Below are 27720 nucleotides of genomic sequence, written 5' to 3'. Positions count from 1 at the left end.
GATATTGAGTTTCGCCGAATACGGCTAGCAAGGCATGTTGACGGCAAGCCAAGGACTCTTCCCCGCACCTACAGTATCCGTTTTCATTTCTTTCATCCAAGGCCGCGCTCGAGCCGAAGAAATGCGTTTCGCTTGATCGTGTCTACCACATGATCCTCTGTCTGCTATATCGAGTTCTTCGCAGACACGGCCGAAAAGTATGCGGACTGCAAGGTATCACGTCACGCAGTACTATAAGCAAGGACATTTTCAATACACACCTCTTACTAGAAAGGAAGCTTTATTTCAGGGGTTCGAATACTCTATTCCTGAAGCGCCCTCGGCATTCTCCTTCCTGCTTTTTATTATTATTATTATTATTATTATTAGTAGTAGTAGTAGTAGTAGTAGTAGTAGTAGTAGTAGTAGTAGTAGTAGTAGTAGTAGTAGTAGTAGTAGTAGTAGTAGTAGAACACATATATACAATTAAGACAAAAAGGAAAGGAGCAGGCTGGCAAGTGCCACCGGAAGGGGCACAACGCCTGCTTTTATTTCAGCAGGGAGGTGACAGCAACACAGAAATGGAAGATAGGAAGGAGGCGAGGGAAGGAAGAACAGCAGGACAGCTTTTTCCCAGCTGTCCTGTTGAATCACACATTGCAGGAATCCAACTGCCGTATTTTAGAAGCTATGCTGCAGAGTCTAAAAGATGGTGAGCCGTTATAGTAGAAACTCCCTAACATGATGTGTACATATCTTGGTCGCCATCTTCACTCCTCGTTAGAACCCTGCCGTCACGTAGGCTTAGTGGCTGCGGCACTCTTGCAGCACGAAGTTGCCGGTTCGATTCCCTACCACGGCGGTAACCCGCCGACGGGAGCGAACTACGAGTCTGATTCGGCGCTCTTATTTCGGCTCACGCTGGATAGTCTTATACCTGATGAAGAATAATCTGAAACCATGCATTGCGTACGGAGTCTTTCGAAACGCAAGCGTAGATTTCAATCTACCAAAGTATAAGTTTATCAAGTTTTAACTATTTGAATGATTCATTCAACAGCTAATGCTCCTCTAACAACTGCTACATGTAGTGGCCCGATTTCGAGCGGTCCCTTATATTCTCGCAAGACGTACGTGCTTTCCTTTGTTTAACAACCGCTAGTTCGGCAACCGCCAAAGTTTCATTGTTGTGAAGGGTAAGCAGAATTCACTCTCGACATTACTTCTTTTTAACGGGTTCGTAATATTATATAGATGGAAAATATAAATATTCACCATAGAAAGAAATCAAATTGGCGGCAAACAATGTGATCGAAGCTGGGAAGAACCCTCATGAAATTCAGCTGCATGATAGTCATGGTGTTCAAGACTTTGAGATGGCATTTGTCCAACCTGCAAGCGAAACATTCTTTATGCCGAGGAGACCCCGGCATCGAGCTAATGCGTCAGACGCTGTTCGTGTATTGTTCAGAGAAGTATAAGACCGTTAGTTCATTATTCTATAGCGAGGTTTTCGACGAGTCGGCTCACTTCGCTCATTTTGGAGCCAGTGAGCTTGCGACAGATACGAGCCCGCCGGAACGCGCCTTCAATTTGCAAAACGTCTGCTTTTAGCTCCAGCACTGCAGAGATGATAATGCGTGGCGTTATCATCACTGGTGCTCTTTTCTCGGCGTAGTTGAGTGCACATCCGTCGCCGCAGTTCTTGCAGTAACGACACATCGTCCTTTATTCGTTCTAGAGCGTCACGGGCTGAAAGGAACTTTCGAGTATGGAAATTATTGCACGTTTTACGACTGGTGCGGCAAAGGGCAGCGAAAACCCGAGCCCAAGGAGGCGAACAAGAAGAACTTCTGTGCCTGCGTACTGCGTTCTTATGAAGCGCACTGTGACTCCGTGTCCACAAGCATAGGTGCACTCACTCAGACTAACAACTCACTCAGACTAACTCAGACTTATACCAACCCTTAAGGCTGAATCTCAGTTAGCCCGGCTAAATAAAAATTTGCTGGGTCTGAAACAGAGTGAGCCAGGCTGAGTAGAACTGTGATGAGTCTTAGTCCGAGTGAGCTCGGCTGAATGGAATTTTTTGTGAGTCTGAGTCATATTTAGTCTCGAGCAAGTAGTATATTCTGTGAATGAGTCTGAGCGAGCTTTCTTTTCTTTTTGACTTGGGCTCCCGCAGCGTCTGTGCAACGTATGACCACGATTCTGACGCAACAGAATCAATCTGAAGGCCTACCACTGGCACTGGTTTTTTTTCCAGTAAATCGCAACAACTGTTGTCACTACTTACGGTATTAGAAGAAAGTATTGTTTACAATATTAGATAGTCCCCAAATTGAATACGAATCAAATAGCGAAGTTAACTAAATTTCCAATAAAAATATTGAATATCCCCACTTATTTTCAAAAGTAGAATTGTTTGCACCACATTTCGATTTGTAACATTTAATTTACCGCTTCAAGAAGCGTCGGCTCACACAGATTCCAACATGTGCGTTGGATACGCACATCTTACGTTTCTAAAAAATAAAGTCGATTCCCGCAATTCAATTGCAGGACGGCGCAAATAAAAAGAAATGCAATTCTGCCTTCAACGGTTGCAGTAATAGAATCCCTACTTTAAATGCACTACACTCAATATTCATCGCAGAAGCATGTTAAATAGTAATGCTTGGTACATTTCGGAACATGAAGTATAACAGTACAAAGACAGGACCAAGACAAGATGACACAAACACGACGCTGACTAACAACCAATTTTATTGCGTGCAGACATCAATGTATACTGAAAGTTCAATCAAAATTAGTTCAGTAGATGCCGTTCAGAAATGATTCTTGGTTCTAATGTGTTTAGATAGAAGCTCCCGAGGTAATGTTTGACACTAAACCCCTTCGGTTCGGATCTTCTACATGCCTCGAACGCCAGTGTCGCTTTTTATGGACGAAAACGCGTCGATCAGGGCGCGCCCGGACACCACTTCACTCGCTTTTGAATTATGAATAGCGAAAACTCTTTTCGCTAATCCGCCCAGGTCACTAATCCGACTCTCTACGCTCTCTTCCACGCGTCACTAATGCGTGTCCGGCGCCTGCGGGCACGTCACCCCCTGGCGGTGGAATTAGCGACACCCGGGAGCACCAGAGGTTCAGCGATGCTGCAAACGAGGACTTTGCCGAGAGGTGCACCTTCGGCTCTACGCGGTCATCGAGTCCCTTATCGAAACAAACTGAAGCTTAAGTGCTGTTTCGTACGCAGGCAGTGCGCCGATATGAATATAATGCACTATATTTAATGAAGCGCCGCTTTATTTAAACTCTAAACAGAATACATTAAAGGGGAAGTTGGGGCATATATATACGAAGGCCATTGAAAGGAAAACGCCATCTATTATGAGGCAAATTGAGGAAGTCGCGAACATTTATCGAAGTATAATTTCTTTCGACCAACTTCTCTGTCGGCATACAATGCAGGTACTCCGGTGATTTGGAAGGGCGTCAATTCCTCGTGATCTTCATATGTTCTTTACTGTAAACACTTGTGCGCCATAATTTGCATCTCTTTAGAAATGCTTATTTCAGCCTTCAAAACACGCGAAGGTCACTGGGGTCGAGGTTGGGCAAATATGGTCGGAACGTAAGGCGGTCAAAGTTAATATCCTGGATTGTCGCAACCATTGAAACAGCAGTGTTGGGGTATGCCATTGGGTATGCCGTATAGATGTGCTTTATTTACCGTAATCTTTAATTTTCTTTTTAGATTCTAGAGTAGTGGAAACGTTATATGCAGCCCATTTTATTACGTCTACAAGGTAGTGGTAGCGTTTTGTTTTGTTTTTCGCTGACGGCTACAGTGCAATACTACGAGCGTAATATAGAGACAATTGTAAGCGTACGCATTCGATATTGTTCATCTTGCCGGTTGATTATCAACCCAAACTAATACCCGAAGCAGCTACCCATAGAGTTTCTCACTACATTACCTAGAGGGAAATCTGGCGCTGCTGCGCTGTGGTATGCATGGGAATGCCGGTATATTGTGGATTCGGATTGGCATCGTTCTCGTAGAGACAGGACAGCTTAAAGAAGCGCTTGGCAAGTACCGTTCCGTCTGTCACAATGATTCACTTTCTACTAAAACAGCACGTGAAAAGCTGTTTTAGCTTTATTATTACGCGAAAACATGTTTTATTTAACTATGAGAACTTGTTATTGTGTGTACGACTACATGTTACATAAGAAGTATCAGCGGGCCGCTAAAGTTGGAGGACAGACGACAAGGTTCGCGCTCGCTTTGAAACAGTTGGTCGTCTGTTCTTGCTTTTCTTCGCTTGGTCATGCATCGTGGGTGAGTAAAGATGTAATATGCGTGAATGGAAACATTTTATGAAGATTTGACTTTGACAATGCGTTATTTGCGCAGCCATATCCACGTTTTAGACGAAGCCTCTGACAACACCAGCCAACACGAGCCTCGCAGACACATATACCGTCATTCCCATGACGGCACGGTGCCCCCTTAAGAAACTCCCGTAGACGGTGGCGCCAGATTACCCTCTAGGTGTTATAGTGAGAAACTCTATGCAGCTACCGAAACCCACCTCATTTTTATCACTGCACAGAGGCTTGCAACAATGCGGTGAACGCTCGCGGCTCCATCCATCTATTTTCGGTTACTGTAGCATCAAAAAAAAAAAAAAAACGCCAGTGAGCACTGCGCGTTATTACCACCAAGTCTGCATCCGCAGGCCGCATGTGGTTCGTCTACAAATTTGGTTCCACGCAGCCCAGGCATAAGGACAAAAACTGTGCAGGAAAGGGACGCGGGCTTTGCGCTACCGAGCCCGAGGGCGCGAGATAGAATGGCGACCGTGGCGGCTGCGTTTAGGCTGGGCTGAAATGCAAAACCGCTTGTGTACCGTGCATTCTACGCACGATAAAGATCTCCAGATTTCGAAAATTAATGCGGAGCCCGTCACTATGGCGTGCCTCGTAATTAAATTGTGACTTTGGCTCGTATAACTCCAGGATTCCTTTTTTTAAAGAAATAGACGCGGCAACAAATTCAGTTGAAGTGAAGAGGAGGGGGATAACACTTGCGTCCCTTCTTGAAACGAGGCGCGACATAGACACGGTCGCACGGTGTACAAGTTGATGGTGAACGGCGTTGCTTGAGAGAAGGGTAATGTTTATTCCCTCGTACCTGTGTTTCTATAGCACAATGGAGCAGATTTTCAGAAAGGACTCTTTGAAAGATACTCTGTGCCTAGGTGCAAGATAAAAACTGTTTCAGGGACCCTTTGAGTGTTGGTATTTACGTAGATGCCACACTGCACTTCGGCGTTGCATCTTAATGAAGAAATCGGAATTGATTTCAGCAGAATATATCGATGTTAAGCTTGGCGTACACGCAGAATAATTTTGATTATTATGCGAAGCATATTAACGTAGGTTTCGGGCCTTCGCGCGACGCCCGCCGGTGGCCACCATTGACCCTGAAGTGGGGTCACATGACATGACGTCACGTGATGACGTCACACAGGCTGCAGATTGGGCCTCATATCGCGCCGTCGGTCGCCTCCCGGCGGTGGCCACCATTGACCTTCAAGTGACCTTCAAATTGGTCACGTGACATGACGTCACGTGATGCCGTCACACCGGCTACAGATGGGGCCTCATATCGCACCGTCAGTCGCCTCCCGGCGGTGGCCACCATTGACCCTGAAGTGAGATCACATGATGTGACGTCACGTGATGACGTCACACCGGCTGCAGATGGGGCCTCATATCGCGCCGTCGGACGGCGCCCGGCGGAGGCCTCCACGCTTCGGTTCGCGCCGTCGCGCCCGACGCGGCGGCGGCGCCACCATCGCTGCATCACGTGATATGTGACGTCACGCCAGGGATGAAGCGGCGCGCGCCCGCCGTCGCGTCAGTCTCTGTGCCCGCAACCACGCCAGCGTCTTTGCGCCGGGCGTGTATGCGGTCAAGATGCCTCCAAACGCTAAGGATACGCTAAGGATACGCTAAGATTAAGCCCAGTGGATGCGAAGCATCCACTGGGCTTAATCTTGATAAGCCTTCAATTTTTTTGCAGAAGAATTAATTTCGTCTATCTCCTCCGATAATGAACCGATCTCAAATTTTGTATCTGCAAAACGCTTACGGCGTTTTACCGCTTCCAGTGTATAACCAACTTTGTAATGGGGCACGGTGAGGGGCCATTGGTCCCAGTTGCAAGCTTCGGTTATACGCCGGAAGCTGCAAAGCACTGCCTGAGAAGCGTCTTATTGATAACATTTTTGAGATCGGTTCATTATCGGAGGAGATAGAAGAACGGAACAGTCCTGTTACCGTGCCTCCAGGATAGAGGCGAGCGTGACCAGCTGCCAACGCAGGGACTCTCTCCCTCCGCCTCGAGCAGCGTTCGCAAGCGGTGCGCCTTTCTCAATCTACTCCCATACGGAATCAGAGGGACGTACCGCGGCGCGCCGAACCTACACAGCAGAGCACATACTTTAATGGTGACGTTCCTATATATGTCGCTGTGATCGTAGTGCGCAGCCCTTCTGTTATGCACAGGAAGACCTGTGGCCGCAATAACGCTCTGCAATCAAGTGCGAGTTTCTTGCAAAGCAAAAAAAAAAATGCATTGGAGCAAAAGCCTCTTGCCAGAAAGTAAGAATCAAAGTGTTGCATTCTGCGGTGTCGGCAACACCCTTACCCTCCTTTCACATCCCACTAGACTGTAAAAGCTAGCTGTACGGCTTTTCTTGTTTCTTTTTTGTTTTTGTTTTTTGCTTTTTGGAGCAAGACACGACTGAGGCTATGAAGTGATTTGAACGTAACTAAGCGCCGCCTTCATTTACAACCGTGTAGCCTGCTTATACGCGTTCACGCATGCTTATAACCACTCTGTCATCCATTTTTGGATGTGAAAAATAATTCACTTGTAAAGCGAACGCAATTAGCATTTAAACTTCATGGGGAGAATTGCTGCGGTTTCGTACGCACTCAGCGGCAAAAAAAAATTACACAAGTGTTGAATCAAAACTGAGGTTCTATGTCTGCTAAAATATTGGTTTGGTGTTTCGTTTAAGAGTACCATGCTGGGTGGGCTTGTGCTATTACTGGCAGGGCGTAAAGACAGCTTCCAGGGCTCGTGATGGAAACCGCTGGCGATGGAGAGGAGACCATGGAGAAGGAAAACTGCGGTCAAAGCATCTGGCTCTTAGGTGCCTGAAATTGTTAACCCTGAACAGTAACAAAGTTTTACAAAAAAAAAGAGTAAAAAAACTTAGTCGGGTTGCCAGATAATCTGAAATAAATCAGGAGCCCATAAAGACTGATGGAGGAAATCGTCTGGTTTTAGAGCACGGATATATTTTCCCGTTATATAATAATACAATGTAATAAAAACCTAAATACACTAAAAGTACACAATCGTATACATTACGTAAAACATTCTAAGCCTAGGTAATATTACTGATGAAAGCCGATAGTTGCTGGTTCCAGCTTGTACCGCGTACGTTCACGAAGCTGCATGATCTTTCGCGGTTTCTTTGACCGCTTGTAATTTTCATAGCCACTTACAGACAGGTGGCGCAACTAAATAAGTCAAAATTATTGGCGAAAATGGAGGCGCCTCGAAACCCACTTCTGGCACACCGTTTCGTTTTCTTGCCGGCGTACCATGAGCAGAAGACGAAATCATGCCGACATCTGACACGTACTGGTCGTTCAGACAACCAAGCCAGCGTCAGTCCCTGGCCCTAGTCCGAATCGAGCGTCAAGTCAATGAGGGATATATCGCGTAGCGTCCCTTTGGTCTCCTCTACGAGACTGTCTTCAATCGTGATGAAGCTATGGTCGCCGCAGTCTGTCACCGGCACCCAGCTGCCATCGGGTTGAAGGGTCATAGCAGCGCACTGTTCGTCAACCTCGCGGAGCACGTCCAGCGTGAACAGGTCCACACGCATGTCCTCCAGGTGGACCTGGTCGTTGCAGACGGGGCAGCTCCAGGACGGATACAGTGTGCCTTCATTGAGGGCAAGGTAGGCGTAGGCATCGAAGCACTGCACGTGCCGGCAACGGGCACCACGGCATGGGACCCGAATCTTCCTCTTGGCGAGCGGGCAGACCAGGGACAACTGCGGAACCAGAGACGACGCCAGCAGTAGTTTTAGCCTGTCCATGTACGTATTGCAGTTTACGAGCTTACGAAGTACAAGAACACCGTAGACATATACTCAAGTATAGACAGAGGCACAGGCAGAACAGCAATGGTAGCGGCACTTTACGGTGGTTTGTTGATACGCAAAGTGTCAAAAACGTTATTGTTTTCTGCTTCTCAATTCGAAAGAGCCTTTATATAATCACGGTTCTGTCGCTGCCGACGCCTCTGCGCCACCAGCTAAGTTGCACGTAGTTTGCGAGCGCAATAGACTAATGCCCTCTGGTTGAAGTCTGCATTGCAAGTCCGCGCCACTAGCGTTCCATCTGGCTCTCTGGTATCCTGTAGCCGCGTTCTGTTGCCGCACGTAGATAACAGGACGGGAGTCACGTGAGAACGCGCAGGCGTGTGTACTTCAGTCCGCTCGTGAGGAGAAGACAAAAGACTACTGTGCCGCTGTTCTCACATTTACGATAGAAGCGTGCAGCATGGTCACAGAAATAAAGGTTCTGCGCATTTAGGTTACGCACAAATTCACAATACGTCGTCACGAGCGTTGCCCTATTTCCCCAACTATTCGGTGCCGCTCGGCCACGCATTGACCGCCTCTCACTTCCTGGGCCATCCCGTAGCCCACAGGGCGCGGCACTCACGGTATTCGCGTACTGCTGAAGTCAGCCGAGCCCCTTCCGAGCCGCGCATGCACTGCAGCTGCGCGAAATTTTCCTACGCCTTAGCAGCAGGCGCGACTAGCTGCAATCAAAAAAAGTGCGCCGTCTACCTTGAACCTCAGCCACCGTCATGCAGGAAGCACCGAGGTTGGCCTCGTCTGTTCGGAAATTCTTTAAACGTAAATAATCGGCCAAAATTTTCTGCCATTCAGCGAACACAAACCACAGAAAAGATTACCTTGGAATAACAGAAATTGCAATTTCGCCATACGTTCGGTGATAAATGAAATAGTTGTGATGAATCTAAACAAAAAGAACAATGATAATGTTCCTGATAATTTGTTCGTGCAAGTTTAATTGTAACACGAATTTTAAGCAAGGAAACCTTTCCATAGTTGTTTTACCCTCTGCCCAGTATCGGTGATACGCAGCTTACCTTCACTCAATGCACGCGCAATTTTATTATGAAATCGTTGCAGGAGTGCAGAACGTGTAGCATTTATTAGACTCACAATTTCCTACTACGCGCTTCACGCTTAAATTAGAGATTCTTGGCGCATGCGGTGTTTATTCAAAAATGTGGAACTTTTGATCAACTTGCGCGTCAGTTGCGAAGCACATGTTCTCGTAACCGCTGGTTATGTTTATGCCATATTCCAGTCATATAGTTGGCAATACAGATGTTATTACAACAGGCTTTTAATATTGTAGCAAAGTGCATTGGTGCAGCTTTAGCTGCCTGCTATGTGCAGCCACTTCCTCTGTCTGCGTTCTCTCCGAATGCTTTCGCATCCCGTGTGCGACAGCCTAAACCACTAAATTTGTTACATGAATGAAGGCTGGGTGCAACACCAGTGTGCGTTTATTGGTCACTATGGGCCACCATGCGACATAAGATCAACTGCAAAAAAAAAAAGAAAATTGAACGCAGACTGAACTCGAGTTCACATCTACAGAATGCGAAGCATTGCACAGATGCCACAACGTAGGTGTGTTGCGATGTCCACTGACCAAAGTTGACGCCAAAAATGTTCATTGAAGAGCAACGAATAACCAGAGGCCCCTGTGCCCACAACAATTGGCACACATTTAGTGGCCATTCACAGGTTGGCGTCTAAGAAGCTCGTTGAATAGCAGCACAAATTCTGTGGCCCAAATATACCCAATGGCACATATTTAGACTGTGCTATCTTCGGGATCAGCCCATGAAAGCGCCGAGATACACGACAAGGACTAGGGTGACTCGGAGAAGTATGCTTCACAATATGAACTGCTCAGTTCGTCGTTGGCGTGTACACGACATGTAAGGTTTTGTTCCTGCTGATATCAATATGCTTCGCACGACATAATAGATGCTCCAAAGCAAGGCAGGCCCTTTGTGTTATTGCGCTGTTTTTCCAGTGATGGACCTAAGTTACGAATCGAACCTTTTGATATGCAATTCAGTAAAATGATCGGTTAGGAAAGGTGAATGGAGGGGTGGCGCAAGGAGCCTAAAAGCTTTGCGGGCTAACCAGCCTACAGGAATTTGCTACTTGAGCAGTTTACTTGGCAAACTTCCCCGACTTTCCTCGTGTTCAACTAAATTTCCGTGATAATTCAGTCTTTTCGAGATGCGGAAAACTTTCCTGACTTTTATATGTTTTCCAGGTCGTTATAGAAAACCGGATATTGTTCGCGCACCTGTATTAAAGAGACATGTTTTTCATAGCTCTTATTTCTGAAGCATGTCTATGTAAATCTTTGTATAGCTGATTATCCAGGCTACTTTAGCCGATATGTACGTAAGGCGAGTGAATATTTACCAACATAAATAAGAAAACCGGAAGATTAATCAGAGCAGTGGCTCTGTTTGGACGATTATCCCAGAGTTGCTGACATTAACCGTTCCAATAACTGCACCGAGGTAAGCCAGAGACCCATATGGGGTTTCTATGTAGCTTCATGCTACTTTCAGAAGGATACCAAGGGTGTGACAAAGAACGATTTAAAATGAGCTATCAGTTTAGCCATATTGAAGAATTATGATTTAGTGTTGACGCAACACTTCCGCAGCACATTACAAATGCGTGCGATACAGACCCACCTGCAAATTATCCACAATCGTCTCGTCGGCATCGGCGAAGCAGGCCTTCACAAGCGCTGCCGTGTCCTCCCGCCTGATGGCGTACGGTGCGTTCTCGTCCAGCGAGCACAGCATCTCGTCCTCGGCCACCCTCGCAGCTACGACGACACGCACTGCCACAGTCAGTGGGATGAGCTTGTTGCCAACGCTAAATGTGTTCTCCACGGTGCGGCTGAGAAGCGGCGAAATGTTGACCATCGCTAATGGCACGCCGTAGTGGAACTGGCCGTTTATTAATACGATGGCCTTGGAATCACCCAGAGAGGAGGTCCCTTTGTTCGGAGCGAAGCAGATGAGTACAAGCGCCGAAGAGGGTTCACTTTGGCTTTGCGCCGAGTACTTCGTGCCCAAGAAGCGCATGCCCGGGAAATGTGTCAGCAGACGTAGAGCAAGTGGCAACTGCCGCAAGGGACGGTAGAAGGGTTGCCGCGGGAGCATCGCACCGGAACCGAAAATGAGGAAAAGCTGTGACCAGCCGGGAACTGGAACAAGAGGTAGATGAAGAGAAAGTGGAGTACAGAGGATATTTCGGACATATTCAGACAGACGATTTTCAGAAAAAAAACTTTATTAAAGAGACACTAACAAGTAACACTGAATCAATTTATATTGGTAAAGCATTTATTCAAAACAATTTTTCATGAAATTCGCAGGATGTTGTTTAATAAAAGATGAACGTCAAAATTCAATTTCCGGAACTCTGCGCCGTTATAACGTCATGAATGTCAAAGTATTTTTATATTTGGGCTTTTCTGCCCTTATAGTAGGTCTCGGAATTTGCAAAGTCGTTTTTGGCTCTTTCAGAATTCAATATCATCATCATCGTCATATCATTATGTCCACTGCAGGACGAAGGCCTCTGTCCCTGCGATCTCTAATTATCCATGTTTTGCGCTAATTGATTCCAACTTGCGGATACAAATTTCCTCGCTTCGTCATCCCACCTAGTCGTCTGCCGTCATCGCTCTTTTATTCTCTTGGGACCCATTTTGTAACTCCAATGGCCTGCCGGTTGTCTTCCCTACGCATTACACGGCCTGCCCAGCTGCATGCTTTATTCTTAATGTCAACTAGAATATTGGTTATCTCCGTTTCTTCTCTGATACCACCCGGTCTCTTGCACTTTCTTAACGTTACGCGTAACATATTTTGTTCCATGGCTATTTGCGCGGTCCTTAACTTGTTTCCGAGATTCTCTGTCAAACTCCAAGTTTGCGAGCATCAGCCTGAATTCACCTGCTTTTACGCTTACAGCGTCTAAGTTGGCCTGTTTCTTCCTGACCATGTTTAATCTTTCTTCAAATGGATGTTATTCCTAGACCTACAGCGCAAACAACCTAACAGCGCAAACACCTAAGACGAAACACAAAAGGAAGATACGACAAACACTGGCACTGTACCACTGGGCCACTGTATACCACCGCACCGCACTGGGCATTATGTACGAACTAGGCCCAAATGAAGTTTTACTGAAGTTCCTTTCACAGCGTTTAAGCATTCACGTGGCTTAACGCTCGCGTGCAACAGCAGGTGCGACTTGGGAGTTTGTAGGGAATGCTGCAGCATCCCGGTTTTAGGACGCACTGCGTTGTGCAGTGGTCCACAGCGCCAATATAACGGCCTGCGTGCCTCGGGGCGTGGAGCAGGTTTGTTTCGCTTAAAAAAGGGCGTTCTGCTATCGAGTCCGTAACTCGGCGCATTGCAGGAGATTGACAACATTTGTTAAAGCAGGTGCGCACTTACATTTCGACAATACGAGAAGCAATAATGGCACGCAACATTTAAAAGCTGCACAGTTAAACAGCTGCGCGCATTAGCTTAAGGACAAAGGACAATGACTCCACAAAAACGAAAAGGTTCACTACTGAAATCGGTGCACTAAGATGCAGGAAATGCGCAGTCGACGAGCAAATAACGAGGTGGACGGCTCACCGAACGTCTGTTGCAGGTCGTTGTTGTTGTGCTGTGTGGCAGTGGCACATACCCACAGTGGGGGATTGGCCATGAATCGGGTGGTTCAACCAGGTGCAAAAAATAATAAGGGAGTTAACAATTTGAACATTGGAGCTTAGAAGTAGACGTTTTGTGCTTGGAGAGAAAAAATATAATCACAGGAAAATCGGGTATAAAAATAATAATAATGGTCTGGCGTTAGGACTGCATGTAGATGACGACTACGATTTATTGTATAAGGTCACAAAACCATTCTGGGGGATAGGCTATGAACGACCGAGACCAGTGGGCAATGCACTAATAAAAAAAAATAAATGAGACAAGTAGTCGAAGAAGGTAAATAAACCGATCAAAACTGTAAATGGCGCCAGCGAAATGTGTTGTTCTTCTCCAACTCTTTCTCTTTTTCTAACCAGCATTTGTGGGTATACCTCACCGGCTGCGCCTTTATATGTCTTTTTTTTCTTTCTCACACGAGACCGTATGCTATTCGAGGTGGCTTTTGATCGCTGTCGTCTTCTTCGGGTCTGCTGTACCTCCTCGAGGGTATTCATCTCTGTCGATCGTTCGTTGTACGGCAGCTCACCCAATGTACTTAACTGTTCTCGTGCACAACGTTCTTCAGAGGTCGATTGGCGACAACGACCTGAGTGAATGGCCACCGTTATACTTCTGACGAAAGGCGTCGCGCTCATTATTTGTTTCGTCAGGTAAGTTTCGGTCCGGCATGAATGGAGGGCGGGTAGCAGCGAGGCCGAATCCGAATCAAGCTATAGTTAGCATTAGGCGCAGTGTTGCCACAGTGACTGATTTACGATTAGCTCTAACTTTTAAAAAAATGATTAATGAATGTGATAAAGCTTCGAAATCTACGGATATTTAGTGTCCTCCGGAAAAAAAAAACCATTGAAAAATGCCATTTTCTGCCATTCCCTTTTTCGTCTAATTCCTACGAAATCTACTTTTTTCAATATATAACTGCTGAAGCGCGACCGTGCAACGTTTGCGGTGCAAAGAGCACAAGTAAACTGTGCCTCTTTTTTTCGTGTTTAGTTTTCATTTTTGAATTGAATTAATCCAGAACGCACTGAACCCTTCAGACTTCAGGTACCAGGTGTCACCCGAGGCTCTTTTGAAACTGGTTTGCAAGTTGAAACAAAGCTTTCGTCCCTTTAATAGTTATGGCATTCGAAATTCCCTGCGCGTCGTGTGGTTTTTTTCAGTTGAGCAGTATTCCGAGAACATTCAAGGTTATCGTATTGTCTTAATGCTTCTCAGATGGCACATTAACTATGAGAATCACTGTATTCGAGCCGCGAAAAGAACGTCGTGTAAAAAAGCCTTTCTGCCAGCATGAATAATATACGTATTTCCACAAAATTGGCAAAGATCAGCTATATTACCTATTGCAACACTCGAAAAAACCATGCTTCACGCGCGCGCCGAAGCCAGAGGTTTCGTTTCTGGAGGCGTGGGACGATCGCCCTTTACGGAGACGGACCATCTCCCTCCTTAGCCGGGGACGCCATGGTGGCGGTGCAACGATTCAGTCAGCCCTGAGCGCGGTATAGCCGCCACGGCTTCGACTACGGGTGGCTTATTATTACCTTTTACTCGTTTGTACAAAAAGAAAAGTAAACGCTCCTTTTAGAGCCGTTACCGTCGATAAAGGGTTGCTGTGAGCGAAAGAACCACCTCTAGCGCCGACCATTTGAACGAATGCTCAATGACCAGAGCCGTCGACGAGGAATTGGTCAAAAGCAGATTGCACGGTCGCCGCAGATTTCTTTCGCGCATGCTTTGCATTGCGCGCTGTCACCGCTAGCGCACGTAGATATGTTTCGCGCGTCTCGTTAACTTTCTGGGGCACCTGTACGTTGCCAGAGTCGATTGTTGACCGACTCGGGCCATGTTATGCTGGTATTATTGCATAATTTATATCTGCGTAAACTGAGTGAAGGCAATGAGGAACGGAAAACAAAATATTCATCAGCCCTTCTCTGAAGAAGGACGTGCAGAGAAGCTGCGCTGTATTTTACCTCAGTCGACGCATCAATGCATATATAGGTATCATCGTCATCATTATTATTATTTATTGACGCAGACAATGAACGCATCTTTTGAAGGTGGAGCGATTTATCATTATCCTTTCATGAAGTAGTGACGTGCGCAAGTACCACCGCTTCGTAGAATGGGATTCGGAAAAATTTATAACTTCACTGTGAACTGCGTAATTCCGAAACGTAGACGAAACTCGGCATAAAGGCAGCACGAAGCAACCCATTGCACGAAGCGCAATGGGTTGCATAAACGCAGCACGAAGCAACAACCTTTGCACGAAGCAACCCATGCTTCCCACGAAAAAAAAAAAAAGAAACTGACTCTCCATCCCGGCATTGCGAAAGTGGATGTCCAGCGAAACTGTTGAAAACCTCCACTACAATTGCTGAGTAGAGTATGCAATGCTCTACACTAATGGTAGTAATGGTAATTTTGGCGGCAAGCCGCCGCTGGCCGCATTGAATCAGAATGAGAACTTTATTTCCAACAAGTCGTTACAATTTCGGTTTCCTTTCTTTTTCCCGCTCCTCGGAAGTCTTAACAACGCGTTGCCTGCCCATAGTGGTGTTGCAATAACAATGAAGTCAGTTGCGAGGCTGGTTCTTTTATACATTAAAGGCTAGTGACGTCACTCCCCACGGCGCAAGCTGCCGTCGACGCGGGCGCTTTCGCAACAGTAGTTTTTACCACGACACGTATGCGGGGAGTGCTACGAGTTTGGCGCTGCTATCAGGCGCTGCTGTCCATATGTGGTTTGAATGCTTGTTTCGTGCTTGTTCTTTATTGAAACGAATGTTGTGTCGTAGGTCGCGTGCGTGCCACCAAAGCGTGCATGCACTTTCAGCTTCAATCGATACAGGCATTTCTCTTCCGCGAGGATGAGCCGCGAGATATCCCGACCAGCCAGAGGCTAACAGCCTCGCCATAAAACTTGAGATTTTCACGCGACACGTGAACGGAACGTTGCTATCGAATAGCTGCATACCTTTCCGATAGTGGGGGAGCGCCGACAGACGCATGAAGCGCATAAAGCCTCGTGTGTAGCTGTTGCCCACTAAGCACACACTGGCCGGAAAGCGTGATGACACAAACCGTGAGGCTTCGACAATTTTCCCGCCAAAAGATTATCAACTGCGTTTACGCAACCGTGGAAGAGACAGGCACGTTTACAGCGTCGGTAATGCGCGAAGATACTAATGCGCAGCCGTGGTCCATGTACACCCTTGCAATTTTTTTAACAATAGCACGTGAGCGTCGACGGTAAGACGTGTCCGCGGCCTTGTAGTGGCCAGGGACGGTGGGATTGGCAACCTTACGTGCGGTCGTGCAAGGCGAACTCTAGTTCGAATGTGTACTGCTGCACTGTTCGCTTCAGGAGTGCCCCTCACCGCTGCAAGGCCACTGACACGTCGTGTGGTCGGCGCTCGCGCGTTATTGTTAAAAAATTGCAAGGGTGTACCAGTAAATGTCGCGCTCAAATTTATGGTACGTAGTACGGCACTGCTAAATCTATCTAATCTGCTGCAATACGTAAGGACTTACGGTGATCTTGTAATTAGGAAACGCAAATCAGGAAAATTTAAGCGATCTGTGATAAGCCACATATATTTAGTTGATAAAAGCTTACTAAGCGGCGGTTTGGCCTATAAACAAAATTAAGAGCAAGGCAAGAAAAAAGGTGAGAGTAGTTTAAAGCTTATTACGAAAGGCGTTGAGGTAAAGTGGGGAAACTAAGGCAATTCACCTAAAAACCCATGGGCCATGCTGTATAGCTGATAAATGCAAGTGGCGGCTAAATGAACGGCAAGCATTGCAACCGAAGCACTGACGTACGCAGTGCAAGCGGCATTTAGCTAAATGAAGTTCTGTGGAATACAACTTTAAAGTTGATAAGCAACTAAATACTGGGGTTTCGCAGCCAAAACCACAATACGATTACGAAGCACGCCATATTGGGGGCCTGTGGATAAATTGGACAGCCTGTGTTTTTTTAACATGCACCCAACGCGCGGCACACAAGCGTTCTCACATGCCACCTGACCGCCACGGCTCGGATGGAACCCGTTACCGGTTAGTAGAGATTAAAACTTTCAAGGCCTATACTTATGGCACAAATCCCGGAAATCAAGGCAAGGCATGGTAATTCGCGAACCATTCCACAGCTGGCAAAGACGAGCAGCAGGTGATGACAAGATGAGCAATGGCAGCACGTTAAAAAAGAATAACGAACGCATAGCTGACGAATAATTAAGGCAAGTGGCGGTTAGAGCTAAGCAAAATTGTGAGCAAGAAAACGGTGCACGAACTCACGCACTTGCAGAAGGCCGAATGAGGTCATTCGGTCCAGTCATCACTGTCGCTTGTACTACGCCTAGCCAGTTTCTCAGCCACTCCATCGCTCGAACATCAAACGCAAATTTACCTGGTAGGCGAAAAATGGCATTCGACTTGAACATTCGGAACATAAAACGTGTCCTCGGGCGAAAATTTGTTTTCGCCGGCGGCTCCGAACAGCAGGTGCCAAAGCAACCAGCGGGCAGCCGCACCGGAACGCGGTCATGACGGGACAATCTCCGGCTGTAGCGACGCATTGTCGCTTTCGTTCGACGCAAGCATGCGTAATCAGTGCACGACCGGCACTTCAACGGGTCGGATTTCGGCAGTTTCCAGACGCCGCCCGTGACGTACAGCCGCCCTGATTTTTAATAATATAGCGCGAGCGTCGACTGAACTGCTTATAACGGCGATAAGCGTGCAACAAGGCGAGAGTTCGCGCACGAGCCTTGTTGCCTTGTTGCACTCGCCTTGTTGCACGCTTATCGCCGTTATAAGGCGCTCACCAGCAGTTCAGTCGACGCTCGCGCTATATTATTAAAAATCAGGGCGGCTGTACAGGCATTATCGAACCCAGTTACAGCGCTAAAGGTGCAGAAAACATGCGCGAATAAGAATATATATACCTCGTTTCACAAATTTTTTTTTCTCGTTACTTGCAGAATTCGCACCTTACCATTCCTCCCTTTAAGCGCCGACTTCATGGCAAATCCTACGCAGTGCGTAGCACCGCGGATTGAGGAGCATGTAATCAGGCGGATGCTGGAGGCAGTTCATGGTCGTATTCGTCTCCCGTGGCATTGGAAACGCGTGTCATACTGACAACCTGGCAAGCTTTCAGCCTTAATGACATTGCGGCGGAAATGCGTGCGGCCCGAAAAATTTTGACCAATCACGGAGGGCTAGCGACGAAAGCGGAACAGACTCAGAAACACATGATGATGATCAAGTTGGTGATGTATATTGGCACTCAGTTTGCAACCACTGTCTTCCACTAACATTGCTCCCTCTAGTAGAGATAAGTGTTTGCAACGGTGGGGGCAATAGCCATCTAACCTGCTTGAATTAATCTGATTTTATTACATGCACATATCACTATCTAGCCTTTTGCCTATCTGATATCGATGTTTGCTTTCGTATTTAAAGCCTCTATCACTATATTGCACCATTACCTACGTTTGCAATGACTGCGCTTATATAAATCTGTTTCCTGTTTTTCCATCCCTACTGTAATCGTCTCTTAATTATGTCGACTGGTGACCAGTTAATCCTTCCATCTTCTTTGAATCGGTCGAATATTCTTTGGATCCCAACGCTTCTGAAAGATCGACACTCCCTGCGGGTCTCGCTGGGAGGCTATCTTAGCATTCCATTACGTTGTGGCGAAAGATCTAAGGCGAAAGCCTTAGATATCTCTCTCCTTAGATCTCTGTTTCAAGGTCGCGTTGGGAGTTCAATAAATTAGGAGCGCTCAAGCCACAGCTCGCGCCTTCGTCGTCGTCTTCTTCCACATCGCCCCTTTCACGTTGCTGAAATATTGATGCTGCTAATAATGACAAAAAAGACACAGTTAATTACTATGTAGCTAAATGAGGCACTCGAAGCCACTACCTTTGGCGGGAGTCAAACTCTCGACGTTTGGTGGGAGTCAAACCCACGACCATCGGTGTTAATTAGGGCAAAGTTGATTAAGGCAGAGTAAATTAAAGTAGCTTCAGTTAAGGCACTCGAACCGACATTTGGTAGGAGAAAACAAGTAATAAGAACTACAACGCATTCGAATGAGAATGTCAAATAATTTATTAGATGTATCTTGAGTGCGTAGCCTTTCGCCTTCATCATCTTTGGCATATGCTAAAGTGAATGTCAATTTTTTTTTCCAGCACACACATGCCTCATAGTGTGGCCGATATATTTGCCCCAGTGTGTTTTTGTCCTCAGGCAGCCAGCTCGAGCGTCAAATAGCAAGGCGATCCCCTTCGCGTTATCGTACAGATTTTCCTCCTGATCTTTTTCTTTTTCACATCTAACGCACTCGAGCGCCGCAGTGCGGACCGGCCTTCAGATTATAGAACACGTGACTGTTCGAACTCGCCGTTTGGATGAATGGCGGCGATTCCTGTGAACCCCGCCCCTCCGATTTTAGGGACGCCGTGTCCCTGCTGACCTTGTCCTCCGGTCGGGTGCAAGAATCGCAAGAAGTCGGTCGAAGCGGTCATGAGGAACGTAGGGAAGCAAAAGAGTTCAAAGGAGGGCTCGCTCGAGTACTTCGGCTTCATTTATGTCGACTTCATGTCCAATCTCGACGACAAGACCTGGCTGCACGTTTAGCCGCGAGCCAGCGAGGCGACGCCTCTGACCAGTGCCCGCGAATGGGTGAGCACAGAGCCCTGTTACAGGGAACCCGTCGCTGTCAACATTGCTAGCCTCTCGCGATTAGTACTCGAGTTCATGTAAGAGCTGGACGAGACATGTCTGTAAGTGCAACCGGCAGGACGCGGCCGAATACCAACGGAACGCCTTCGCAGCGGTCGTCATAGAGGTGTCAACCGGTGCCACAAGGACGGCAGCGAGCGTGGGAAGCGCCGGAGCGGAAGAAGCGGAGGAGGTAGCCATCGCCCTGGCCATCGCCGACTGCCACGCGGTGCTGAGTGACTCGACACAGGCGGTGTGAAACTTCGCCAAAGGCCAAATCTGCAGGGCGGCGGAGCGCGTACGGGGAGCGGCCAAACTAAAAGACAGAAAAGTAAGACTCAAGTGATTCCCGGCGCACGCGCGCAGCACGTCGGAACGCAGTGAGAACCACAATGAGACGGCACACGCCGCTGCGCGAGCGCTAACCAACCGCGCCCCGGCGAAAGACCATCCGGCGTGGTTCGAAACCAAGGACCGCATGACGGACTACAACGAAATCACGATGGCCTACCGCCTGGTTGCAGGACTCTCCCACCCCCGCGCCCGAGGCTGAGTCGAGCGGTACTACTGAGACAGCAGCACCAGACGGGATCGCTACCGAGCCCGGGACTGATGCATCGCATGTACCCCGAGACATATCCCACCGATAAGTGCAGAGTCTGCCAGAGGGAGACAGGAGATTACACGCACATCTTGTGGGACTGCGTTAAAAATCCAGAAGCAAAATCAAGAACGATCCCACCGCGGATCGAGGCAGCCGAGAAGAGCTACGACCAAGACGAACAGCTCTGGACTGTCCAGCAGGTCCTCGTGGCGCTCGAAAGGCAGGGACCCAGCGAGCCGGCAACGATGAGCGGAGACCCCCGCCGAGTAACGGTGACTTCGTAGATGACGTAGGCCCTCGTAGGGGCGCGCGAGCGCCCAACTGCTGGCATAAAGTTGGCTCCAATCCAATCCCTACGATCTCCAATTGCCCCTGTCCTGCGCCAACCGATTCCAATCGTACATTCTTAACCTTTCAGAACCGCAATGAAGACTGGCCAAGTGGGTGAGAAAAATGCAGTGGTTTGCTTTCAGTGTCGCTCACAAGCCAGTAGACAGCCTAGCAGATGGAGGCGCCTTGTCAAGAGTGTTAATTCAGGATCAAGACAACGACACGTATGTCACCTATATGTAGTGGTACGGCACGGAAGGGTTGATTTTCAAAGATACATTGCCGCACGCGCCTGACGTGAGTACAGAAAACAAAAACAAAAAATACCGGAAACCTGTGTCCGTGACGGATTCTGCATGACATACTGGAAGATAAAACACAGATTTCACTGGAGTACGAATAAGCATGATATTTCAGAATGTGATAATGTGCCATCCATTGCAAATCTGCAAAGCGACCTTCAGATCCTGTGACAGCTCAATGGTCATCGCAAAACACTAAGAAAAGCTCTTCACGACTGTATACCTTGCTTCACAAAAGAACAAAAATATAGAAAGGGGTGCAAAATACACAATCTTCTATATTGGACATCGAATAGAGCACAGTCTCAGCGGCATGCAGGGCAGGAGGAGAAGGTTCCAATAGCGTCATCAAGCATCAAGTTGTGGAACAGAGATATGGCCAAGCAGGTCAAAGCAATTGTCCCTGACAATGGACCAGCTTTTAGAAATGATGCACTCGGATGTACAAAGCCGCTAAATGTACAATAATATAGGAGAGGAGGATGCCGCCTAGCAGCGCGATGCAGAAGGATCTCAGGCGATGGGAGAAATGCTTCTTCGCATCTGCACGTGGGCATCAACTGGGATTGCGCTGCTTGAGACCTCTGAGCGTATCGCGTGGCAGTTTTCTTTAAAACCCGCGCGTTCACCGGTGGGATCGAGAAGAGCGTGATTTGGCGACGTACCATCGAGTTTTACGCGACGCCGTCAGGCTCGCTAATGAGGTCCCAAAATAAGGGTGGCCCCCGCGAAGGTCGAAGCGTTCGTGCCGACTCGTGCTCGTTAGCGTCAGCCGCACGTGTTGAGACATCGCTGCTGCCAAAAGTCTCACCCGCTAGACTTTCCGCGACGCAGTTGCGGTACGTGTACTTAGGCTGCGAGGCTTCGCTTGGTAACAAGAGTGTCGTCTTATGCTCGACACAGAGGCGTGTGAATTATGCATGTGTCTTCAAAGCGAAGACGTGTCTGAAGCGATGACGCAATTGTTCGTTGAGGTTTAGGCCGGCCTGAGGGAAAAGAAAAAGACCCAAGGAACTTTAATCTTGTAAATGAAGACTGAGGAGAGGGAAGGGATTGGGGCGGGTTCGTTCAGTTATTTTTCTTGTCCTACGCATCCGCTAAAGCGTTGCGTTGCTTAATGTCTTGCGCTACGATGCCGCATTTATACGAGTAATACGCGCACTTGTTTTTGGAATCTTGTGCAGGATGCGGTTGCGAGTCCGGTTTGTGACTACTCGCTAAAAACCTCGGATGACGTCCTGAATGGTGTGCAGAAAAAAAATTGCCGTTTCGCCCTAAGAGCGAGGCATTGACAGTGATAGCAAATTAGTTTACACGAATCGAGGTTCGTAGTTTTATAGGCTGTCTAAATTGTAGTAAACCTTCGAATACTAATTAACTTAGTAGGCTCGTATCCAAGGGGGGAGCGCCACTTCCCTCCCTCCCGAAAAAATATCCTTGATACGTGCCTGTAACTTAACAAGCACGGTGTCACGCTCACACACGAAAACATGAACAGATCTCAATCGATGTACGTGAACACTCACTTTCACAGCGCTGACGGGATAAAAAGCACCGGCAGCGAGGAGCGAGCGCTTAATGCCGCCTCTCACTTAAACGCGTCTCGGAAACTCGAGATTACGTCGCCTCCAGCACTAGGCGCGCGAGAACGCAGCGTGCGTGAAGCCACGAGGCCGTTCGCCCCTGGTCTTGGCACCCGCCGCACATTGCGTCCTTGACACGGCGCACGGGCCGCGCACGCGCTCAGCCGCGCGGACAGCCCTGCGCCTCCACGACCGGGATAGAGGAGGAGACGCACGCTCTCCTCCCTGGAGCGTGCTCGATCACGTGGCCTTCAACATTACAGGCACGGCAAGACTGCGCGCATCAATGCACCCTTCTTGTAGGCTTATTACCCTGGCGCGCTTTCCTTCACATTCACGGCATACGGCACGTGGGGCCCGATAGGATCGTATCGCACTTGGAGTTTATACGGTACATTGCGGTACTTATTGAGGTTGAGCACCAATGAACACGTGTATATTTATTCGCGATCGCTCTGCACACAACTTACTCGTAGCTTCCTACGGAGCATGCTCCAAGATGTGATGGTTCTGCGGACGTATGTATTGTAGTAGGTAACATTGGTAAAAGTCTCTTTCTTCAAATCTTTTACCTGGAAAGGAGGCGGGGTACCGATATCACGCATGAGGGCGGATTATACACGAGAGGGTCTTTTACGACTAAATGCGGTATGTGGCTTTTCGCGAATGGGGGCGAGTATTTTAGTGCTTTGAGAGACTGCAGAGCAAATGAAGCTTGCGCAAGACGTGAAGCGTAGCAGACGAGTGATGTAATTCTGCCGACACTGCGCATGAAATCTTGCGAAACTGAAAACTACAGTAGAAGTTCCAAGAAGACACCACGACTTTGCTCATTGCCTTAAAGAGCAGTCCCAGCGGCATGCAGGGCAGGAGGAGAAGGTTCCAATAACACCATCAAGTTGTGGAACAGAGTATGCCTGGCGTGTATTTTCGCTTCAATGTAAACATGACGACGTCATTGACGAAACGAGAGCGTTAAAACCGCTAATGACTCACAGGGCACTTTTTTGCAGCTTGCATCGCAGTGCCGTGCGCACGTTTAAACCAGTGACGACAATTGCTGTTGGCGTGGAAAAAGCTGCGCCCAAGTATCGGGTTAAGGAACCTCCGCCGCAGCATGTCTCGTGATATTAGCTCAGGTTCACGATGGCAGTGTCGGTCCAAAATGCATTGATGTTGATGTAATCCGAAGTTTGCCCTCTCTGAAGTCTCTATATCTACAGCAGTTATTTGCTATCTGTGATATATTTTGTTTTGGAGTATAACCTTCCATAGCGTCTTCGACATACATCGACGGCTCCCATCGCCCCCTTTCTCGCAGAGACCAGGTACTTACCCGCCAATCTCCATCTCAATCTTGTTTGTCTTTGTCCATCAGTGCCACTTCGTTCTATCGTGGTCATACCCATCGTCCCTGTCGTTATTCTTGTGTTCAGCATAAATGAACCGCTATACAACCCGAAAGGCTTGTTGTTAATGGACACTATGTCAATGGTTGCTGCTGAAGATTACGGTCGATGATAATCTCCCCTTAGCATCTGGCTAGCGACAACGAGTTACCCAGCCTGTATGAACTAGTTATGCCATTGTCATATCATAATCTAGCATCCTAACTATCTGTGCTTTATGCTGCAAAATTACCTGTGCTTGCAACGATCCCGTCCCCATCTGTTTTCTGTTTTTGGCCCCACATAATCTAATCAAGTCTTGCTTATCTCCTCTGCTGATCAGTTTTCCGCTTCGAACCTCAGCGCTTCTTGAATGTCGGCGTTTAAACTGTGCCTCGGCAAGGGTAACTTCGTATCGAGGCTCCCTTCTCGTAACTGATGCCCCCGGATGTTAAAGTAGCGACAACTGCCAGCAGTGCATCGTGGTTTGTGCCAAGAGAGAAATATTTAAATATCGGGTGCCTGATGCACAAGGTACGTTAAGCTGCCGTGTTTCATTAGGCGGAAAACCTGCTAGTTCGATGCCACTTACAAAGCCCTTCGCTCCTAGCTTTCCCTTTCCCTTTGTTTGACAAGCGGAGGCGGGTCGACAAGTGCCGATCTACGTACCTTTGCCGTTGTGGAAGCTATGTGTGGAGGTATTCGCAGACTGGTTGCGAACCGAAAACAACTGCATGCGCCACGACGTGGCTTGCCAGCTGCTCTTGGCCCACACCAGGGCGCGCGCTGAAGTTTTCGTCCAATCGCATTAGCTCGGCAGCGAGATAGAAGCGTTTCGCTGCTGCTTGAAGATCCAGGTTCTTTAATCGTAGCCAGTTGAGGGTGCCTCACAGTGACAGAAAGTGTCGCTCTAAACGGAACGAATAGTTTTTCAGTCGGTCTAGTGATATGCAGCCTCCGCGACCAGGAGTCGGACCCGCGGTCTCGTGCTCAGCCCTAGAACACGATGACCGCTGGGACAGAAAGGAAGAGAAGGGAAGTGGTTTGATTCGCAGCACATTTATTGTTCACACGAACACAGTCTTGGCGGCGCAACGGAGTTTGTGCCACGTGTAGTCTTCACAAAAAACAGCCGGTACTTTATTTAATGTATTTCCAAGCCGACCACTTTATCGTTTTTTTTTCTCTACCTTAGCTTAAAGCAAAACATTCTTTCACGCTACCTGCAAACCAACCTTCCCACAAGTTATCTTATCTCCGCACCATTAGGAGGAAGCTTTTACCTCGGAAGTTGCACAAAGTACTCAGGGGCATCGAAATTGTGTTGTTCAGCGATTTATACTGTACCTATATTGATGATGTTTGTTCAATTCTAGAGAAACGATTTAGAATATACGGACTGCGGGGAGTACTTATTGCTTCAGGCCATCAACATCTTTCGTTCTGTTCACAAAAATTGCCGAAAATTGACAAATGAAAAAATAAAAAGGGGCTTGCAGCTTACAGCTGTGAAAGTAAACAATAAAAGACGGCATCACAAATATGAAAACTGCTTATATCAGAAAATCTAAAGGCAACATTATCAGTGTATTATACACCACTCTGAAATACACCAATCATTTGTGAATGTGACTTTTTCAAAACTTGCGTAAAAATTGTAATAGCTTTACATAAGCTGTATAACAACGCGTTATATTTATCTGTTTTAGACGATTTAAGAGGCGCAGATTACAGAACTCTAATAACTACTTTTTCAGAGTTACGGAGTCGCGTGTAGATTGTGTGTTGATCAAAAAATATTATGTTGTTTCCGACAGTTTTTGATTGAAGGATACTGACACCTTAAACCAAAATTAGTTTTTCAACAGTCGGAAGGATTTAACCTTCTCTCTCCGCTGCAACGACCGTTAATCAAGCTGGTTCAGCAGCTGTCTCACTATTAATTGCAGTATTTACTGGACATTTTATTAACAGTGGAGTCGCAGTTGGCACCGAGCTACAACTTTCTTTTAAAGCAAACTACCGAGAATTTACTTAACGGTAATTGCATAAAAACTTTCAAATTCACAAAAATTCTGAACATTCTGTTAAGGAGAGTCGAGACCAATAAGGAGGTATGTGGCACAACTATTGAAACATTATTTAGATGGCGCGCTACGACAAATGTGATATGATTAATTTGAGCAGGAAGTTCTTAACCTTGGTATTTGCTCATTTAATTACTTTTAATCCATATGGTCTGTATCCACTTTTCCGATCTCCCTGTATCATGGTATAGCGTTGTATATCTGTAAGTAAGCTGAACTCGCTGTAGTGACATGTCCTCCTGCAGCCTCCAGTGATATGTAGCACACCCACAAAACAGTTGACTGTCAAATTACAGTCACATTTGAAGGTTGATTACATGTTTCTGCTTCTTATAACCAGATTTAGCTCAAAAGACGGAGTTACATTGTTATGTTTGGTGACACAAGTTATGCCTAAGGTTCCGTCGCACTGTAAGCGCGTGGAGCCTGGGCAATGTTGACAAGATATGTTTGCTAAACAATCGTGTGTTGCCGTTAGAAAAGTAAGAAAAGTTGAACAAGAACTGCCGCACAAAAATTTTACATGCAAGAACTTTTCTATCTGGGTCTGCTTAGCGCCGTGATGTAAGACCAAGTAATAGCTCCTAATTGTTCATCCATAATCTTTCACAGGACGACATATGAAAGTTTGTAGGGCCGCGTGAGCACAATATGCATTAACACTAATAATACTAGGAAAGTAATGAGGAATAATACAAACACAGCAACGTTCGTCGAGTAGAAGGCAAGGCATCACCAGCTGAAATGAAATTTATAGTATGACCACTTGATTTCCACACCATCGTGTTGTGATTAAACCAATACTACACCAAACACAAGAAGTACTCAATACAATATGTATTTAGGTAGTAGATGCCTTCTGCAAGGTTTGCAAGAGAACCACCGAACGAAACACCTCGGTGTAGCATCGGCGTTTGGACAAGACGATTGTGTTTTTTTAGGCGCTTAGCAACGAGAAATCGCTATTGTCAAAACTCTGGCAGCATACTGAGGCATTTCGTTCAGTAGTTTAAACATATTGTGGATGCACGACTGCGATGCAGAAACACTCACTTGAAATTCAACAAGCAGTAAGCGTGGTTCAATGCAGTCGGCAAGAAATGTGTTTTTGAAGTGGCGCAATCATTTCGAAGGATATGTTTGAGTCTGCCACAGTTGAGCGAGAAAACAAATTGGTAGATAAACAACAGCAAAAACACAGACAAGATCAAGGTACGGTAATAACAAACACGGTGAACAACATAATTATACACAACATATTTTTACCAAGGTTGTAAATATAAAAAAATACACCCTATTTTAGAAGTTCGAGTTTCACAAATGTTTTCATGGAATGTGATTTTCCTTGAAAAAAAAAGCATCTAGCTAACATACGTGTGGTTGCACGATAGCAAGATGTGTTAATTTAAACCGGTATTCGAAAGTGAGCACTGGCTGTTCGAATGTGGTGGGCTAGCCTTCTCTCGAATATGCTTTGTATCCTGGCATATACCACACGAATCCGCTTGACGCAAATATCGCCTGTTGGCTATTTCATAAGCTCGATCCGCAACTTAACTTGGAAGATTCAAATTGCCCTGATTAGAGGAAGCGCTACACTTTGGTGAGCCTCAGATTTCCTAATAAAATGCACATGAAATGAAGAATTAGTACGCCATCTCTCGATTCATCTGAAAATAATGAGTTGCTATTTTAAAGAAAACCTTGAAGTT

At 46.9% G+C, this 27720-nt stretch overlaps 1 protein-coding gene across 6 annotated transcripts; it reads right to left on the bottom strand.

Moving 5' to 3' along the window:
* Positions 1-7345: 7345 nt before the first annotated feature.
* LOC135921877 (E3 SUMO-protein ligase PIAS4-A-like) lies at positions 7346-18129 on the bottom strand. 6 transcript variants are annotated; one of them, XM_065456276.2, is made up of 4 exons: positions 17388-17579; positions 12884-12914; positions 10913-11433; positions 7346-8132 (listed from the first exon to the last, which is right to left on the bottom strand). In XM_065456276.2, the coding sequence occupies exons 1-4, from the start codon at positions 17523-17525 to the stop codon at positions 7755-7757; spliced, it is 1068 nt and encodes a 355-aa protein (XP_065312348.2). In that variant the 5' UTR covers positions 17526-17579; the 3' UTR covers positions 7346-7754. The 6 variants fall into 6 exon arrangements, with proteins under 6 accessions (XP_065312348.2, XP_070380524.1, XP_065312350.2 ...); XM_070524423.1 differs by lacking the exon at positions 17388-17579 and adding an exon at positions 17280-17335; XM_065456278.2 differs by lacking the exons at positions 12884-12914; positions 17388-17579 and adding an exon at positions 17976-18129.
* Between the last annotated feature and the right edge of the window lie 9591 nt (positions 18130-27720).

This window comes from Dermacentor albipictus, chromosome 8 (genome assembly GCF_038994185.2).
Source record: "Dermacentor albipictus isolate Rhodes 1998 colony chromosome 8, USDA_Dalb.pri_finalv2, whole genome shotgun sequence".
Lineage (NCBI taxonomy): Eukaryota > Metazoa > Arthropoda > Arachnida > Ixodida > Ixodidae > Dermacentor > Dermacentor albipictus.
Note: the sequence above shows the minus strand (reverse complement) of the source record. Positions and strands in the feature narration are given on the sequence as shown.

Coding starts and splice junctions, on each gene's coding strand:
- LOC135921877 (XM_070524422.1), bottom strand. CDS start 17,556: ATGCGTCGCTACAGCCGGAGATTGTCCCGTCATGACCGCGTTCCGGTG. Junction 11,434..17,387: donor TGCCATTTTTCGCCTACCAG/GTAAATTTGCGT, acceptor CTCTTGTTCCAG/TTCCCGGCTGGTCACAGCTT. Junction 8,133..10,912: donor CGATTGTGGATAATTTGCAG/GTGGGTCTGTAT, acceptor CTGGTTCCGCAG/TTGTCCCTGGTCTGCCCGCT.